This window comes from Clupea harengus, chromosome 20 (genome assembly GCF_900700415.2).
Source record: "Clupea harengus chromosome 20, Ch_v2.0.2, whole genome shotgun sequence".
NCBI classification, from domain to species: Eukaryota; Metazoa; Chordata; class Actinopteri; order Clupeiformes; family Clupeidae; genus Clupea; species Clupea harengus.
This window is the reverse complement of record NC_045171.1, coordinates 21,243,146-21,263,987: the sequence shown is the minus strand read 5'-3', so window position 1 is coordinate 21,263,987 and position 20,842 is coordinate 21,243,146. Positions and strand designations below refer to the sequence as shown.

Genomic DNA, 20,842 nt, shown 5'->3' with positions numbered 1-20,842 from the left:
AGAAAGGATTTGTTTACCTCGTTCACTTTCGCGTGGCTAGGTTTAGTAAGACGTGAATGATATTCCTTCACAAGTAATAATTACAGGTTTCGTTATTTTAACTTTTTTGTACTTTACTTAGGGTTCAGCGTAATAGTTTGCCGTGATAATTGAATGCTAGTGTGATAATAAATGACCACTTCAAATCATCCAGACTGTCATGATACAATATTTTAATGCAGGAATTTCTCTCGTTCACTTTCGCGTGGCTAGGTTTAGTAAGACGTGAATGATATCCCTTCACAAGTAATAATTACAGGTTTCGTTATTTTAACTTTTTTGTACTTTACTTAGGGTTCAGCGTAATAGTTTGCCGTGATAATTGAATGCTAGTGTGATAATAAATGACGACTTCAAATCATCCAGACTGTCATGATACAGTGTTATGTTGTTAGTGTTAGTGTTAGTGTCACAATATTTTAATGCAGGAATTTCTCTTACCCCCCCCCCCGAAATGAACGAATGACTCGAAAAAAGATTCGTTCATTTTACTGAACGAGATTCAAAGAACCGAGTCGGTAAAATGATCCGAACTTCCCATCACTAGCGGGCATGTAGTTGGACGGCTACCTGTTAGGATTTTGGAGACCTCACTCACGCTGAGAGGGATGAAAGAAGGAAATGATGAGCCATTGACGGTTGCGCCCTTAGGGGGGGGAGACAGTTGGTCGAACTGTTTCCCGATGGCTGCCACTTTCTCTGTGAAAAACGATCATTTGTGATTTGTGATTTATAACTGAAGGATCGGCGTACACGTGTTTTTTTGTGCGTATGTTCGTTTTTTTTCTGAATCACACTTACGATAATTTCAGAAAATGTCTTAGATCAAATGGAGGATGGCTTCTACGCAACATTTTATAAATTAGGGCCCTTGTGTGCCTAGAAACCAGTAATGTCCTTGAGTTCTGATAGGTTGTTAAAGTTCTGTGTAATTCTGGTTGGGTTAGAACTGTGGGATGAAGGGGGATTAAGAGAAAGACTTGGAAAGAGTGGTGACCTCGGGTGAGCGACGGTGGACGAGTGAGGCGAAAAGTTTCTGGCAAGGACTTTGTGCTCGTTGTGTGTGTTGTTGTTAGTGTTCAAAAGGCCTGTTGGCTAAACAAGAACATGACACTGACAGTTGAGGAGATTGACCTAGTCGACAGAGTCATGGACACACTGCTCACGGAAGCCTGGAACCAGGTAGACTCCTGTATTTTCTTTTAGAGGCTCAATTGAGTGAAGCCGCCTGTTTTAGTTTTAATGGGCCACAACGTACACAAGCAACGAATCAGGTCTGCTACGTGTGGGATTGGGAGAGGGTTTGCCAGCTAGTGTAAGAGTGTTGGCTGGATGTTGTTATCTGCAGTGAAGCTAGCTAGTAGGCTAACCTCCTACAGCATATTAATGTTAGCTTTGGGTATTTGGAATAGATCAACTATTTTTTGAGTTGTCAAATGCTTTTGTTTCTGTTTGCCTGGTAGACTGAACCAGGTAGACTCCCGTATTTTTTTTTAGGTGCTCTGTGGAGTAAAGCGGCCTATTTTTGTTTTACCGTACACAAATGCATAAATGCTAAATGTTGTTTCTGTTTGTCACAGGGCAAAGAAAAAAAGACACTTTGAATGTCAATTGTGATCTGTGTATCTTGTAATTTGTTTTTTGAAAATAATAACTAGCTGTGAGTAAGAAATCTGCTTGATGTTCATAGTGTAACTGCTACTTGTGAATTTAGTAATTCCTTTGTATATAAATAGTAGTTATCCCTACTTTGGCTTAACATTGGTTAAATTCATAGTTCAGGGACCCAAGATGTATTGAATTGTTTAATAGAAGGACCTAATTGTTTTCCAATCTCGAATAATGCAAAGAAGAGTTCAGAAATAAATATTTGGTGGAAGAACCTTGATTTACAATCACTTATCATGCTCTCGACCAGTCTTTCACATTGCCGTTGGGTGACTTTATGCCACTCCTGGTGCAAAGATTCAAACAGCTCGGCTTTGTTTGATGGCTTGTGACCATCCATCTTACTCTTGATCACATTCCAGAGGTTTTCAATGGGATTCAGGTCTGGAGATTGGGCTGGCCATGACAGGGTCCTGATCTGGTGGTCCTTCATCCACATCTTCACTGACATGGCTGTGTGGCATGGAGCATTGTCCTGCTGGAAACACCACTACTCAGAGTTGGGGAACATTGTCAGAGCAGAGAGAAGCCAGTTTTATTCCAGGACAACTTTGTACTTGGCTTGATTCATGTGTCCTTCACAAAGACAAAGCTGCCTGATTCCAGCCTTGCTGAAGCACCCCCAGATCACCACCGATCCTCCACCAAATTTCACAGTAGGTGTGAGACACTGGCCTGTAGGCCACTCCAGGTCTCCGTCTAACCATTAGATGACCAGGTGTTCGGCAATGCTGAAAATTGGACTCATCAGAGAAGATGACCTTACTCCAGTGATATGGTCCAATCTTTATGGTCTTTTGCAAACCTCAGCCTTGCTCTTCTTTGCTTCTCGTTGATGAAGGGCTTCTAGCTTTGCACGACTTCAGCCCTGCCCCTAGGGGCCTGTTTCTAACCGCCATCGCCGTGCACTTCACCCCAGCTGCCGTTTGCCATTCTTTTTGGAGGTCACTTGATGTCATCCTACAGTTGTTGAGTGACATTCAAATGAGTTGGCGGTCATCCTGTGCCGGTCATCCTGTGCCGGTCATCCTGGCGGTCATGAGTTGGCGGTCATCCTGGCAGTCATCCTCTGCCGGTCTGTAACTTTGTTGTCCCTAATGTCTGCTGCTTGACCTTGTTCTTATGAACCGCCGTCTTTGAAATTTTAAGGGTGGAGGCAACCTGACGTTCACTGTATCCCTCTGCTAGTAAAACCAGAATTGAACCCTTATGGAATGGAATTCGAATTGCTGCCATACACAAAGAGATACTGATTTAAGAAAAATTTGGAGTGGTCTTTCTTCCAGGGCTGTATATGATAGTAAGTGTACATGGTTGAAGAGTTATGTGTTTATTGTTTTCAATGCGTAGTAGATACATTTCTTTTGATTCGTGTGAATTGTATTATGAATGAAGCCAACCTCTTGAGTGCTTTTTTGCCTAGGAACCAGTAATGTCATTGAGTTCTGATTGGTTGTTAAAGATCTGTGTAATTCTGTTTGGGTTAGAGCTACTGGGACCTGGCTGACCTGGGGTTGAGTGAAGCAGGACGAGAGAGGCGAAAGGTTTCTCACAAGGACTTTGTGCTTGTTGTGTGTGTTGTGGTTTGTGTTCTAAAGGGTTGTTGGCTAAACAATCCAGAACCTGACACTGACAGTTGACCGGAGATTGACCTAGTCGATGGATTCAAGGACACACTGCTCAGAGAAGACCTATTTGTTTTTTTTTCTTTTAGTTGCTCAATGGAGTGAAGCTTCCAGTTTTAGTTTTAATGGGCCACAACGTACACAAGTGCACAAATGCTAAGATTTTGTTTCTGTTTGTCAAGGGTAAACAAAAAAACACTTTGTATTTCAATTGAGTATCTGTATATATATCTTGTCATTTGTTTTTTGAAAATACCTGTGAGTACTCAGGTGAGTTCCAGGGTAGCTTTCTTTCTGCCATGACCAATAGTGTCTCTTTTACCATCTCCTCAGTGAAGAACTTCCCCCATTTGCTACCACCATCTCATCTATTTTCTCCACCAACCGAACAACCCCCGTGCAGTCAGTGCTGCGCCTCCTAAATATACAGCAGAGAAATCAGCCTCACCTCCACCTGATTTATTATGCAGAATGTCTCCCACTGATATTTCCCATCTTAAAGTAAATGGCTATTGCCCAGTATATTCCTTGATATTAAACATGTGTCCTTGTGCTAGGGGCATAGAATAATGATTGATTAGTGTTCCTGACCAAGAATGTTTTGAAAGCGCATCACTCTCTCCATCAGGAGACAGAGGAATGTAAACTGAATCATGTCAAGCTGAGATGATTCCCCATCAGTGCTCTTTTGGGTCATGGCAGCGTGCACCTCTTTGTACATCTCTTCAGAGAAATGACCTCCTCCATTTGCAGCCACCATCTTATCAATTGCCTCGATCAGTTCAACAACTTGTTTACGACGCCATGCATTATTGTTGAACACGTGGTACCTATGGCCGCAGCTCTTGATCACCTCTCGCAGTTTGGGACTCCCCTCACGCACGTACTCAGCTATTGATTGGCCCCTTAGCTCATCACCGCGAGTGAACAGCACGATCATGTAGTCCGCAGCCTTTTCCCCAAAGATCTCCTGTAAGGCCCTGACTGCATTCTGCTCCTCCTTAGTGAAGCGGCCCACCTGAATCACCAGCAGGAATGCGTGGGGCCCTGGACTGGAGACCTTAATGCACCTCAGGATCTCTTCTTTAATATCTTCTGCGTTCCTTCCTGTGTCTAAAATCCCTGGTGTATCTATCACCTGAATCACCCTGGGACTGTCTATCTGTTGGTGTTGGCATGTAGTTGTGACAGAGTTGGCAGAGGGCTGTGAGATAAACTCTTTTCTCCCCAGAATGGTGTTCCCCACAGCACTCTTCCCCACTCCAGTCTTTCCAATCAGCACGATTCTCAGGGGTTGACCTGTTAATAATCAGTCAGCACTAGTTAGCATAAAACCTGTTAATAACCCGTCAGCACTGTAGTTAGCATACATCCTGTTACTTATCGGTAAGCACTAGTTAGAATGAAACCTAAAATGACCTCTCTACATCTTCACAGCGACCGTCATGTACTTGAATCATAACCATTCCACGACCATTAAAGGGACAGTAAGCAGACATTTGACAGTTTGTTGCAAGTTTTTATAAGCAACTAGTACTGGTATCATCTTCAAATTCATTTTCATGGCGTATGGTTATGTGGAGGACCGATAAATACACCTGTCGTCCCCACTAGCTGCCTAGGCTATGAACATTGCCGTTCTGTAATCCGGGTTGAACCACCTCACCACAGACCTTTTAGAACAGACATCACCAACTGTATCACCAAAACACACGAGTTGGCATGATAGCAAGCCTTTTATTAGTGACAGGTGTTTGTGAGGTTTTTGCATGCCTTTTCAGTGGTTAGAATTATAGTTTTCAACCCAAACTCCTTACTGCTGCTTTAAAGTCACAAAGGATTCCATCATTCTACAAGGTGTTTTTTTTTTTAAACAGGAAACTTTTTGATCACCTCTCCTTTAAGATAAATTAAATTATATCTCTCATCAATTAAAATCACCACTTATTTTAAAATTCGCTAGCATATGACTACTTCATGGATTTAGATCGCTTGTAGCCTACACTGTAAAACCATCTTTTGCTCTTTTGCGTTAGATGCTATGAATCGAAATTGTTACATAATGATAATTTCAGTAACCGGTGTACTACCTGCTGGAACAGACGATTTAGGGCCCATTTCTGTCGCTGTTGATGAAGAATGCACACATGTCCTCTTGTCTTGTCTAATTTAATCACTCGATTTGCAAAGGACCACCCCGTTTTCTTACTACTTTAAATAAGCATGGTGTGTAGGGCGTCGAAAGTAAAAGCTGTTGAAGGTTGGCTGCCGTTTCTTCAGCTCCTGAACGTGTAGGGTAAATTGTCTACTGCGGAGAATGTCACAACGTAAGTGTTGGCTTACTGTTTTTACCCACTGTGATTTATTGCACTGTTAATTATGGGATTGCTGATTCTGTTGTGTTAATATTTGCTGTATAGCCTACATACAATGGTCACTATTGTAGACTAATACAAGTAATCACATTGCGTCATGGTTGGCTTTGATGGAGGTGGAAAAAGATTACCAGTAGACATGAACCTAAACAAATACCAATGTTATTTCACCACGCTATTAAAAAAAAACTATTGTATGATGATTCTACACCCTAAATCGTGAAAGAAAACATGTCTAAATGTATTTCACTGGAGCCACATAACTAATTCCTAATGTTCATTAATCGCATAACATTTAACGAGAAAAAAAAGTCCCGAGAGTAGCCAAATCAGGAAAATAATAGTACTCGGCAAAATGCGTGAATGAGTGAATGTGTAGGTCTACATAAAATTGTCTGCAAGATTGAGAGGGGGAAAAACATCCAGCTGATTTGGAAACTAAACTGAACTAATTGACTTAACTGTTTTAATTTCAGAAACCTGTGCTTATCAAAATGTGGCTTCATCTGTGGCTGAGAAATTCACCGTTGTGCTCCTGGGAAAGATATGGGATAATAAGTGCAGGGTAGGGAACACGATCCTCGAGTTGGAACATTTCCAGTCCAAACCTAAGGAATGCGTGTTTGGTGAAAACAGAGACACTGTGGTCATCAACACCCCGGATTTCACCGATGAGAATCTGGATGATTTGGACCAGCAGATTATAAACTGTATGGCCCTGTCCCAACCGGGTCCACATGTCTTCCTGCTGGTGCTGGACGAGGAGACGGGAACACAGCAACCGGTACAACAGTATGAAGAGCTCTTTGGAGAGAAGATATATGACAACGCGGTAATCGTGACGCAATCAAAGACTGAGGGCAAATCGACTAGATGCATAGAATTAAGTGAAGTGCCCAAGATATCCAAAGAATATATTGTATACCATGGCATTCAACACAGATTCAACTACAAGTATGACCTCTACACTAAAACCGTTGTGGACAGAAGGATGTGCAAGTTTAAACATGAAACAAGGATTAAGACAGTGTAAGTCTGAAATAGCTCTTTTCTCAGCGTGCAGGACTCCACACTCTCACAAGTGTAACCCCACTAGGATAAGGTCACTATTCCCCTGTGTTCCGGTTCTTAATTCCAAAGGAATGAATGAGTGGAGGAGACTGTGTACCACAATAAATATATCTTTAATAAGTAACTGGATGAATTAGATGGTATATCTACACAAGGCAGACAGTGTAAATGAGACTAGACAAATGCCTATAATTGATAATGACGGTACGGTATTCACTGATAATCCAAATCATAAAAGAAAAGAAGTACAACCCTGTTCAGGGCAGACATTTAAGGGCGAGAGTGAGAAAAAGGTCAGCGGCTAAAGCCCACCCTAGAGGTTAAACTAACTAAAGGGTTTGTACCAAGTAGCCAATCTTGATACTACACCACTACACCAACGGCAAGTCACAATGGCTATCCACTACACCACAAACCACACACTTCCCACTACGGCCCCTAGTAGCGGGCGTTGCACAGCACAGACAAGTTGCAAGAGGATAAGAACTCCCCTCTATGATAGCCCCAGCTACGACTGACCCAAAGGAATAAAACAGAAAGAAAGTAAAACTCGCCAAGACACAAACAAGTAAATGGAAGGTGGTTTTACAGCAACACTATGCAGGCTACCTCAATGAGTTAGCTAGTAGCTCAATACAAATGCTTGTCATCATAAATTAGCTATGGGAAAAACAGTGATTACAGTGTTCCTAGAACCAAAGGACAAACAGAGCTATAATCATTATACACAGTAAACATTCAATTCACAATTAATTGTAGCCATTTCACAATTAATTATACACAGTAAACATTCAATTCACAATTCATTTTAAACAATTCACAATTCATTATATACAGTAAACATAGAGCCATTTAATATAAAAACTGGTTCTTTTAAAATGTATCCCAAATACCTCATAAAAAGTCCCTCATGCGATGTTAAGACGCCATTCAATGTTCCAAATGCGTCGTAGGTGTGAAAACTACAACAAACGCAATTGCTAATGAGATGTATTACACCAAGTCTCATGTCACGGCATACACAACAATGCAAACATGAGTTACCTGTTCGTCTGTTAGAGAACACTTCACAATCCTACTGGCGTTATAGTCCAACAAACAAGCACATCCGTAATGTGCTTATTGTTCTCATTGTTCTCACCGCCGACAGAGACAAACCAAACGTGCTGCGTTTGCCGCGTGAATCGCATTTAAAACAAGTAGGAAGTGCCGGTCTTTGTGAGCTACCGTGTAACGTCACATGAGCCAGGCACAATCAGGTGACTGTCTGCTAAGTGCAACCCCTTCCACCCGTCACACAAGGAAATGAAATACAGAAAGACAATACAATGAGCAGTAAAGACTATAAGGTGCAAAACATCTATGGTGATCAATTTTCTGTAATTGACAGAAGTCTCTGTTTACAGGAAACGGCAACTTGATGGAGGTCCAGCTACTGTTGAAGGTCAAGAAGAGAAAGGTAATGCTTTAGGAACAATAGGCCTCATTCTCGAACGCAGTTAAGAAGAATTTAAGAAGGAATTTCTTCTGAACTCCACTTATGATGTTTTAGGGACAAATTTGGCATTCATGAAAGTGTTCTCATCTGGGATTCATTCTGAACTTAGACCAGAATTTCAGAATGCTGAATAGTAGTCGTAAATCGCCCATTTTTCTTAAATGCAATTCCTCAAAAAAACACCAGATGGCCCACGGGGCCGCTCCCTGTTAGAAGGGTTAAGGGCTGAATTTGTGAGAAAACGTTGGTGATTGCGTTCACATCAACTGTACATACATCCTCGGATTTAAATAATTAGAATAATAATAAATACGAGAATATTTGTATCATTAACAATTACGTTTCACATTTATAGTCATGATTCTACGAGGCATCTTGATGTCCTAAAATAAATAAAAGCACTACACGAACACTGCAAAGTATATAAATAAAGTATATAAATAAATAAGCACTAAACTCAATCGCGTGGATATAGCCATAGTGGAATAGAATGGACACATCAACATTCTGCTACAGTACTTCCACCTGATGGTATATAATTTATACCCTATATTGAAGATTCAGTCTTAGGTTTTAGTCAGTCAAGATCCAGGTTTTAATCTTATACAATGGTGGCCAACCCAGGGAGACAAAGCCTGAACTGATTCTGACTGCACACGTCACAACGGTTGCGTGCCCTTATAAGGAGCTGGCGGGGTGTGTATGTATGCAAATCCAGGTGCACGAGAACGGGCTTTCAATTTAAGAATCCTCATTCGGTGTAACACAGCTGAGAACACACAGCTTTCCAGTTTGGAAAGTTGGCTGACTGACGCCTCGCAAATCACTTCAACCATTATTGCTGGTTACAATAACTGTTATCTGATAGAACAATATCTATTTCTCTGTAACTTTAAAAAATCTAAGCGAGAAAACGCCAAAAGATGTATATTTACATACAAAACACTGCCGTCTGCGGCGTTTGGTCCACCATCTTTGTTTAAAATTCCCAGTTGGCCTGGAGGAAGCTGGCGCACAGATTTATGGGTAAAAGGCTTGCACATTTGCGTCAGTCAGTGTTCCATTTGAGACAACACTAATCAGCGACAGAACGCACTACAGATGTAAGTGCACTGTATTGCAGTGTACTTCGTAAAGTGCTCGGTTTGAGACAGAGCTGTAGTCTATGCTCTGATGTATAAAATGGACTCAGGGGCCCATCTTGAGGAAACACCAACAGTTTGTGATTTGGCAAATAACTGGTGATGTGTTTGCAAAAATCTTTGGTCAATTGACATGAAACTTGTGAGTGCTTAAAGCCATGCCTTTGATACAATGACATGAAGTCTACATGGCAACTGCGGAGACTACTTGGCCCCCTCATCACTGTTCACCAGTGGTGCTGTACAATTAGATCCCAATAAAATAGAAAATCAAATAGAAAACAGAAACAAAACACTCAACTAAGCATCTATCTACACAGAAGACACACTTCCTCTTCCTTTTTCTACCTCTCCTTATCCTTCCTCTAATAATGCTATCTCCTCTAAAGAATACTTAACTTACACTTACAGTAATTACATTCCTGCACTTTTTTATATTTTATAGTATTTATTAGTATATTATTGTTGGTCTTCCCAGCCAAACAGGCCATATACCGCAACATCAATATCAAAATTGACTCCTTATCTCTTGATCCTTCCAAAGCAGCAAGAAATCTAGGTGTATTCAACATCTGCAAAATCAGGCCGTACCTAACCCAGTAAGCCACCCAGTAGATGGTACAACCCTTGGTGATTTCACGCCTTGACTACTGCAACGCCCCCCTAACGGGCCTGCCGGCATGTGTGGTGAAACCACTACAAATGGTCCAGAACGCAGCGGCACGTCTGGTGTTCAACCAACTTAACTCGCACTTACAGAAGTAACATTCCTGCACTTTTTTAGTTCTTATAATATTTATTGTTACACTAGGTCCTATTGCTCATAGCTTGATTGTTCTCCCCTTTGTACCTCGCTTTAGATAAAAGTATCAGCTAAATGACTAAATGTAAATGTAAAGAAAGGAAGTATACAAATTATCAAATCAGATCAGGAGGATCCAAATGCTAGAGAATAAAAGTGGGTTTTGAGCCTGGACTTTTGTTCCACAGTCTAGGGGCTGCAACAGCAAAAGCGCAGTTGCAGCTCTAAATGTTTTTTTTTTAATAGGCAATACGTTTTTGTATTATTTTGTATTATCCAAATGCTTGTTTGTGGAAGGTGAAGGGCATAAAAACATCTGTTGTTCCCAATATGTATTCAGCCACCGCAAAATGATAAATGCTTTCACAGCATGGGATAGGCGTGGAAGTGGCATGGAATGACATTATTATATATATATATATATATATATACTTATATACAGTATATATATATAAATAAATTAAACTGTTTTTTTTCTCCTTTTCCTTTAGAAGACATTGCCACAGACTCCAGCCATGCTCACAAAACCCCCCCAAAACGTCCTGCAGGTAGATTACATTAAAATCATATTTTACTTGTGTAACGGTATATGTATATGTAATAATTATAATAATAATAATAATAATAATAATAATAAACTTTTTGTGTAGCACCTTTCATACAAAACAATGCCGCTCAAAGTGCTTTACAGCAAATAAATGACGTGCACAAAGAAATGACATGCACAGTGTTCCACATAAAAATAGACATCAAATTAACATAAAACATAAAAACTAGTGTAGCGCCCCTGGGCCCCATTCGTCGTAAGGGCTGAAGCTAAGTTAATCAATTGTCCTTTTAGCCCGTTAACATTAGCGAGCTGATTGAGAACAGCAAATATCGGTTCGTCAACGGCTCATCCGCCTCCAAATCATGTGGTTCATTTCAACCAGGTTAAACTTATCAGGGCAATTGCGCGTGCACATCCTACTTCAAAAGGCAGGAAAGGTCGATCACCAAAACAATGATTTTCTAACGGTATAATGGTTCTAAACTCAAAGAAAAGGGCTCTTTTTTTCTCCGCTGGCGAGCAGGAGATGAACATGAACGCCATAATCATGGCAAAATTCAACACCACCACCGCTGTGAGAGCAAGGTGTGTTGGGATGTTTATAGGGTGATATCTATGTATGAATACCTGACGGCAAGTGTCAACTGGTACAGAGGTTTCCTCTACCGGTTCGAATCTGCATGGTTGCTAGTTCGAATCACCTCACCTCCTTCCTCGATGTAGTTTTACATTTCCTTGTAAGTCTCTTTGAATAAAAGCGTCTGTTAAATGACTAAATGTATTAATAACAAATGCAATAAATTGAAGCAGTGAAAATAAATTGTCTGTATTTCTCTCTATTCTTATCATGAGTCCACCTTAATCATTTTCTACAATAATGATATGGTGTACTAATAACACTCATATAATTATGAGTGCTATGTTCTCCGCATCACCGACACTACAAAAATGTACGCAAAAAAGCGCAAGACAGTCAATGTTCGACTGTGGTGTTTGCAATAAATGACTCGAGAAGGTCTTGTAAATTAATTATTCCTTGTCGGCTAAATCGGTAGCGCTCAAACAAGAACTCATCATAATGGATCTTGGCGATCGCAAAGAACTCCTTCCCTACGCTAATCTAACTATCTAATATCAGTCCTTGGTCAATGGGATCCCTCCTTTTTCCGGGGGTGTGGCAAGCTTATCCAGCTACACTTAAGTTAGCCTGCGCTGGAGCAGGTTAGTGCTAATTGATATGTTACTATGGTGATTTATCAAAAGTTGCTTTTACGAACCAAAAAGAGGGGCGTTTTTTATCTTAGCCTGAAAATTAGCTCGCTAAACCGCTTAGCCAGCTACGACGAATACCCCTGCTGTACTCCACTGGGAGCGAAACAATCTATCACCTCTATTGCTAGGAGAGAGGTGCTCTGAGTTCTAGTAGTTCTATTGGGTTTAGGCCAGTTCTAGGCTCGGCATTAGAGGGGGGAGAAAACTGACAATAGGACAACCATATAAAATGATAGGAAAGACAATAGTTTTGAATAAATATAATGATTCAATAATAATACTAATGATAATAACAATAATACAATAATACAAATATCCCAAAAGAAAAGAAAGCTCTATTAAAGTATCAAATAAAATACATTTCAAAAGTCCAAACAAAACAAATATGTGTGAAATGATGTATGGTGTAATCAGTGTATGTGTCTTAGCTGGTTCCAGTCCGGATCCTCAGTATCAGGTAATCTGGGTGTAGCTCGCCATCCAATGTTCCAAGTATTTAAAAAAACAATCTGCGTAGCATATAGCCTCAGGACATTCCACTCCAACGTCTCCTCCCCAACGTCTCCCGTTTCCGAGAGTCCGTTATATTAACATTACAATGAAGTTAATTCCCAATTCAATAATAACACCTATATACCTTCACCAATTCCCCTATCCAAAGACATATAACTCCCAATTCGATATTAAAACTTATATTTTCTTTAACATACACAAATATCATTCTTGATTCAACAATAACAACTATATTTTCCCTGATTCCACTATCCAAAGCCATTTCACTCCTGATTCGATAAAAACACTTATATTTTCTTTAACATACACAAATATCATTCTTTTAACAATAGTACATACACAAACATTAAAAGAAATTCTCCGATTGGTTTTAATTATGTAAATTAGCTAAACGGTCAGTTGAATTACTCACCGGAGATCCAAATGAAAGACAAAGGCTGCGCCCCCCATTTTCTTACGGCTGTTGCTGGGAACCTCCGATAAACCAGCATTAGATGATCACAGTGTTCTTGAAGGCAAGTACTTGACAAGGGAGTTTGCAATGTAACTTGACAATTCTAAAAGTTATACTGGAAGCCAGTGCAGAGCAGCTAAAACTGGACTCTTGGTTCTGGTTAATAGCCGAGCTGCAGAGTTTTGAACGAGCTGAAGTCTCTCAGTTTTTTTTTTTCGGGAAGCCAGTAAGAATTGCATTACAGTAATTGAGCCGAATTGAAATAAAGGCATGAATCAGTTTTTCAGCATCCATTTATAAATGGTAGTACTTTAGCTATGTTTCTAGATCTGAATCTAAGACCTAACACCAAGATTTGTAACCTCAGATTTAAACCAGGGAGATAATTTCCCCAGATTATTAAACAGCATTTCTCTTTTAGTTTTAGGGCATAACATAGTGGCATAAAACGTACTGCTGGTGAAATTACTCGTTTATTTTCTTCCTTTGCATAGCAGTACATTCAATAAACTAGTTAAGTACCACCGTAAGAGCTTTAGCCTCAGACGGGTCCATTAAACTATTAACCTTTTCATCTTTATGCATGTGCATCCGTCGGTAACGAGAGCCGTAGCCTTACTGAAAAGTCCACATACAGCCAGTGGAACATAAACTAATTTGCGATATATTTACCAAAATAAAAGTCATGTATGTCGATAAGACAGTAGGGGCCTGTATACATTCTTCAAAATAATAAGTTATCATTTAGGCTCATATCAAAAACTAAGACAAATATAAAGCAGGTAATTAACCTTAAATAATAAGCCTTCCATGGGGTTATTTACAACTTGTATTATCTTGGAAGTACATCTAGACTGTATTTATTTCACATATTTGTCATATCAGGCAACAACATGAGACAGCTATTGACTTTCCAGACAAGGGCAATATCTATCTATTTATCTATCTTGCTCTGTCAGGCCGGAGTCAGGGATTGAAGGAGGAGCTGGATTGCTAAAATAGTATGTGACACGCAGAGCAAAGGTAGGACCCAAGTGCAGACCTTTAGAAACAGTTTGCCTTTATTTACCAAAACACAGAAGATCCAAATGAAAAGCAGAGGGAAGGGAAAATCCCCAAAACACAAAAGATCCAAAAAAGAACTAAATATATCACTTTGCCAAAACAGGGCAAAAAAAGCCAGGTGAATGCAAAATCCAGAACAAGTGAAAAAACAAAAGAACTGCTAAACAATAAAGAAAAAACAGGAACACAGACACAAAAAAACTCACAGGTAGACAAGCTGTAACTTCAGCGTGGTGACTTGAGATACACAGACCGCTAAGACTCAGTGATGAAACATGGAATTCTTTGGCCTACTATATACTATATACAGTATATATAGTACTTTGCAAAAGTCTTAGGCATGTTTGAAACAATGCTGTACTGTAAAGCAATGATGCTTTCAAAATTATATGAATAGTTTGTACTTATCAGTTAACAACATACAAAGTGCAGACCCTCGATGTGACAAGCGGTGTGGAAGAGAGTAGGGGGGTATCGGGGTGGTTTTAGCAGGGGCGGATATCCCATTTCATTGTTGGGGGGAAAATAAACAGTACAATTTCAGAGAGTAATTCCCGGGAGAGTTTGGCCCTATCTCCCCCTCTCTCTCCCTTACGCTCCTTTGCAACTTGCCTCACATCATGTCAAAGCGGAAAGAGTGGCCGATTGACGACTGCTATTTAGCGTTCTTGAATTCTGTTCAAAGTTGAAAACGAATCCCAGATGAGAAAACTTTCATGCATGCCAGAATTGTCCCGGGAACTTCGTAAGTGGAGTAACTGCGTTCGAGAATGAGGTCCAATGTCTGTCAACCTCTTTACATATCATGTAGCATAGCAACAGTGACAGGGGAGAGTGGAGGAAATAGGGAGGAGGAAAAAGAGGAGTGTGTGTGCTTTGTCCAAAAACAGCCTCTTTTTAATCAGCACGCTGGTTAAGCTACTAGCTAATGATTGTTAACAAGCTCAAGTTTGAGCTTTTGGACAACGCAGGAGAAATGTCACTTTTCATGTAACAAGCTTGTGCTTGTTGAACAAGTGGCGTGATGAATTACTTACTGGCTTTTACTTGTAGAGGTTTTACTGGTGTGGTTGGTTTTCTCACAATCTGACCGTGTACTGGGCTGATTGACTGAAACACGGAGCTGCCGGTAGCTCTGCCCATTGGAAACAGCAGGTGTACCAAACCACTTTGAGGAATAGGGGGATCATGATTTTTCAACACTTAAAAAACACATTGTTTTACGTTAATAATTAGCACCGCTTTAATAATATATAATAATTAGCATCGGGTTGTCGTGCTTTTATTTAATTTTACTATATTATTCAAAATTATTTATTTGTGTTTACAATAATTGTTGGTTTGGTACGTAGGGGGGGACAACTTTATGGTAGGGGGGACACGTTCCCCCTGTCCCCCCGGGATCTACGCCTATGGGTTTTAGAAAGGCCCCATGTCTGCCGGTCGGTAGTTAGAATGTGGTGTGCCTGTTAGTTGTAAGTTGAAGAGCTCAGTAAACTTGCAAGCTTGTGAACTACACTAAGCCCGTTGTAAGGTGTACGTTGAATGCTCCCAGATATTTTAACCATTACATTTGTAATAACAGAAATAACAAGAAAACCCAGGCAGCTGTGATAATTGCATCATTTTTTAACACATGAAATATTTCCAATTAATTGCAAAAATGTACATGTTAATTTTGAAAGCACCTATCCGCCTACATACACACAACCACTCAGAAGTTTGGAATCACCCTGTGAGATGAACTGCATGCAAGGACAGAGAACAATTGTTCCCCCTTGTATGTCGCTTTGGACAAAAGCATCTGCTAAATGACTAAATGTAAATGTAAATGTAACAATAATACTTTGATGAGGACTGGCAGAGAAAGTGGAAAGCGGAAACATAACATAAACATAAAAGGCAATGTTCTGACCAATCCTTTCTCATAATTTTTATATGGAAGATTAGACATTGCAATGGTAATATAATTGCATTGCTTAGTCGCTGACATGTACAAGCCCTATTTTTTTTTCCTTCAGGCCACAGGTCCAGCAAACCATCATTGAATATCATTCTTTTGGGAGAGTGCCAGTGGAAATAGGTTCTTGGGAACAGAGACTTTCAAGTCACAGGCTTGTTCAAAGCCAGTCACCACTGAGTGTACGGTGATGGAGAAGTTCATCTGTGGAACAGATGTAAGAATTATCGACACTCCAGATTTCTTTAATGAAGACTTGGAGCAGCCAATGCCACAAACTCAGAGGTGTAGAGAGCTGTGTGAGGGTGGTCTGTGTGTGTACCTGCTGGTCATTCAGATTGGCCGCTTCACTGAAGGAGAGAGAGGCATTTTAGAGAGGTTAGAGAAAGCACTGGAGACCACTGTAAGGGACAGAGCCATCATCCTCTTCACACATGGGGACGATCTGAAAGAAGAGAGTATTGACAGTTATCTCTTGAACACAAATGCTGACCTTCAGGAGCTCACTAAGCATTGTGGTAACAGATATCAGATGATGAACAATACTAATAAATCAGCTGCTGCTGTGCAGGCCAAACAGCTGATGGAGAAGATAGCTAAGCTGATACTGGACCTTGATAAGGCCACAGTCTTTGGAGGCAGGGGAGCCAGCTAATTAGCTAGCTAAGGACACTTAATAACCTTACGAGTTAATCGGAAGAGTTCAATTTGCATGAAATGATAGCGGGTTATCTAGCTGATGTTATAGTCTCCTCGATTTAACTCTTAAAATTATAATGGGAAAAGGTAGAAACCCTCAGGGTGCTTGTGCAACTTCGTAAGAAAGAGTTCATATTGACAAGTTCATATTCATGAGTGCATAATATTTACACATGAGTTCCTCACAAGCTAGCAGCTGCCTAGTGTATGCACCTTACCTATGTGTGTGTAAAGAATGCTGATCTAAAAAAAAAAAAAACAGTAGTCAATGTGAAAGCTGCCAATTGAATGGTGATCTTAGATACTCTATTGGGTTTATGTATTTGTAAATTTGACTCTGAAAGAGTCAGTGCCTCACCAGCCACGAACCTCACCGCACGTCACTGTTTTAGAGAGGTTAGAGGAAGCACTGGAAACCAAAGTAAGGGACAGAGCCATCATCCTCATCTGAAAGAGGTTAGTGTTGACAGTTATCTCTTGAACACAAATGCTGGCCTTCAGGAGCTCACTAAGGCCCTGTTCCTTATCGCAGTTCACTGCGATATAACAGTATGGTACATGACGTCAGTCATGGGGTACAAATCGAAGCATTTATCTATTCACGCCTGAAAGGCCGCAAGATCTGTCAGCGCGCGCTCCTGGGCCCGCCCCCCCAGGAGCACTATAATATTATTACGCGCCCTCAGATCTGCCTCTTTTGAAACTTCGCAAGACGGAGTGAACATCTCCGAGCATATCACAAACGCTCTACCACAGTCAAAAGAGTTTTGTGTGCTTTTCGCTCTCTACGGGTTGGTGAGTTATCTGGGTTCCTTAACCCTCACTAGCTCAGGGCGCTACAAAATTCATTGGCTCAACTTCATTTTGAAAGTAGTGGCTGCTATCCTGGCTGCCTGGCTGGCTAAGTTTCTGACTAGCCTGCTAGCTTGCTAACAACGTGTTCGTTGCAGATAGTGTGCTTGTGTTTTAACATTCTTCTCTACTTTCAGATTGAAAAAAAAAGATGGCCAGGGCGACCGGCACCGTCGGTGCGTGACCTGCCTAGGCAGGGACCACGCAGAGGGCGCGCTTTCGGGCAAAGCCTCTGTCTGTTCCATCTGTGCTAGCCTCCCGCTAGCTAAGGCTACCAGGCGCCTTGCGTTCTGGAAGCGCAAGGACGCCGAGGAGACTGCACTGGTTCCATCCGGGGCTAACGCCCCCGTAGGAATGAGTGCGTCTTCAGCCTTGGACTTGGGGAGCGTGAGCAGTCGCCTTGCAGCGGCAGCTCCGCCCCCGGGTCTCTCCCCGTCTCCTCCGCCTGTCAGCCCTGGGGCTGCGGGCAGCGAGGCTGAGGAGCTTCAACCAAGCGCTGTCCAGCCTGAACTCGAGCTGGACATCAGCCTGGATGATGATAGTCTGCTAGACTTCTCCGATGAGCACAGCTCAATCGTGGAGGCAATGCAGACGAGCCAAGACGTTAGGATGCGGGTGGAGACACCTCCTACCTCGTCTCGGCTCCTGGGCCAGCAACTCCACGAGGTTGCGCTGAGAGCAGCCAGCTGCCTCGGGCTCCCTCTCCCTCCCCCTCCCAGCGTGCGGTCCTCGCTGCTGGACGGGGAGTTTTATGCTGGCTCCGCCGCGTCAGTTCCCAGCTGCATCCCCTTTTTCGAGGAGGTGCACGAGGAACTGCAGGCGACATGGGCGATACCCTACTCGGGCCGAGCCCCGGTGCCGGGGTTCGCGCCCTACATGCAGCTCCACATGGCTAAGGAGAGGGGCTACCTCTCCTTTCCTCAGGTGGAGGATGCAGTAGCGGGCTACCTCTCGCCCGCATCCCCCACGATGCGTTTCGGCCAGAAGCCTCTCCTGCCCACGCGGGTGGGCAGATACCAGGCTCAGCTGGCAGAGAAGTCCTACTTGGCTGCCTGCACGACCAATACGGCTGCATTGCTCCAGCGCTACCAGGCAAAGCTCCTGACTGAGCTTGCCTTGTCGCTGGGGGAAGATCACCTGTCTGTGGCAGAACTCTGTCGCTCAGACTAACTCGATGCACGTCACAGGCACTTGGGAGGGTGATGGGTGCCGCGGTGGCTACCCAGAGGTCTCTGTGGCTATCACTGGCTAAGCTGTCAGACAGAGAAAAAGCACCACTCCTCGACGCCCCGGTCTCTGTCCAGGGCGCCTTCGGGGAGGTAGTGGTCACAATGGCTGCCAAGTTCGAAGAACAGCAGAAGAGCAGAGAGGTATTCCAGGCTTGGATGCCTCGCTCTAGTGGCATGGGTGAGACGTCCTCCTCAGGACACACCACACCCGCACCGGGCCAGAAGAGAAGCGGGTTCCGCTCGCCAGAGCCTCCAGCAAAGGTGTCCACCGGGCGAGGCTGGCAGAGACACCCCTTCCGCCCTCCAGCGCAGCCTGCAGCACAGCGACCAGCTGCGCGCCCTGCCCAGGGCGCAGCCCAGGCTCCGCGGCAGCACTCCGCTCGCCGCGGGCGAGGCAGAGGGAGACCTCAGGCTTCCTGATCGTGACAGTCAGCCACTCGTCACACAGGGGGGAGCGGTGGAGTCCACACCGCCTCCACAGAAATCAGCCCGTCGCTCACATGTGGAAATCATGTCCAGCACGGTAAGCAGGTTTTCACAAGCACCACAATCATATGTCCTAACTCCTGTCCCAGATGGCGCAGTGCCCAGGCATGCTTGTGCAACTCCCCCCGCGATGCACACAGTGCAATCGCACCCACAAATTTTTGGCAGCCCCAGATCTCGTCTCCCTCCCTATGCGGAGTGGGTGTAGATCTAGGCTTAGACTCATTGACCATGAGCGGGTTAGTCCCCGACAAATTCAACTCAAAGCACAACCTCCCTGGTTGTGTGGAGAGTTGGCGTGCATGCGCAGTGTCACCATGGGTGCTAAAGACGATCACAAGGGGTTACGTGCTGCAATTCGCCCGTTCCCCTCCGCCATTCAGCGGAGTGATACAGTCTGTGGTGCAGCGAGAACAGTCTCACTTCCTACTGGAGGAGATAATCTCCCTGCTCAGAAAGGAGGCAATAAGCAGAGTCCCTCCCGAGGAGTAAAATGCAGGCTTCTACAGCCGTTACTTCCTCGTATCTAAAAGAGACGGGAATTATCGGCCAATATTAGATCTACGTGTGTTAAACAAAGCACTCATGCCGCTACGGTTCAGAATGTTGACCCCACGCAGGCTTGTGCAGTTTATAAGGCCAAACGATTGGTTTATCACGATAGACTTAAAAGACGATTATTTCCACATTCCGATCCACCACAGACATCGGAGATATCTGAGGTTTGCGTTCGGAGGAATAGCGTACCAATTCAACGCACTCCCATTCGGCCTGTCCCTAGCACCGAGGGTATTTACAAAGTGCGTAGAGGCAGCCATCGCCCCATTACGTCTACGCGGCTTACGCGCTTACAATTATTTGGACGACTGGTTAATTGCTTCTCATTCAAAGGCTGTAGCAGTGCAGGACGGCCATCTAGTGGTGGCGCACCTGTATCGACTGGGCTTTGTAATAAACAGGGAAAAAAGCGTTCTCTGCCCCAGGCAAGTTACGCATTTTCTGGGTATGATTTTAGACTCCACCTCCATGGAGGTCAGGCTGTCTCAAGAACGGATAAATGCCATCAAAACATGCGTGCGCCAGTTCCGACGGGGACAGTCAGTCTCGTCGCTGTGCTGCCAACGCCTGTTAGGAATGATGACGTCGGCCGCTAGAGCGCTCCCGTCGGCCGCTATAGCGCTCCTGTTGGGGCTGTTGCGCATGCGGCCAATCCAAATATGGTACCTGTCTATGAAGCTCAACGCAGTCACAGACAGGCATCGCAGAGTAGTGGTGTCCTCCAGATGCAGGAAAGCCCTGGCGATCTGGAGAACCCCCTGGTTTCTCGCCGCGTCGGGCACTATGGGCATAGTGTCGCGTCGCGTGGTGGTGACCACAGACGCTTCCACCAAAGGCTGGGGAGCTGTCTGTGAAGGGAGAGGCGTGAACGGTCTCTGGTCTGTGACAGAGGCCGCGTCTCACATAAATGTGTTAGAGCTGCGAACAGTAGTCCTAGCTCTACAACACTTTCTGCCCAGGCTGAGTGGTCAGCATGTACTAGTG

General features: G+C 43.2%; 1 protein-coding gene across 1 annotated transcript; it reads right to left on the bottom strand.

Moving 5' to 3' along the window:
• Nucleotides 1-3,415: 3,415 nt before the first annotated feature.
• On the bottom strand, nt 3,416-4,641 carry LOC105893798 (GTPase IMAP family member 9-like; the record flags this gene model as incomplete). Its single annotated transcript, XM_012820259.3, has 1 exon — nt 3,416-4,641. A coding segment is annotated over one exon (732 nt), but the record flags the coding sequence as incomplete, so codon positions are not given.
• Between the last annotated feature and the right edge of the window lie 16,201 nt (nt 4,642-20,842).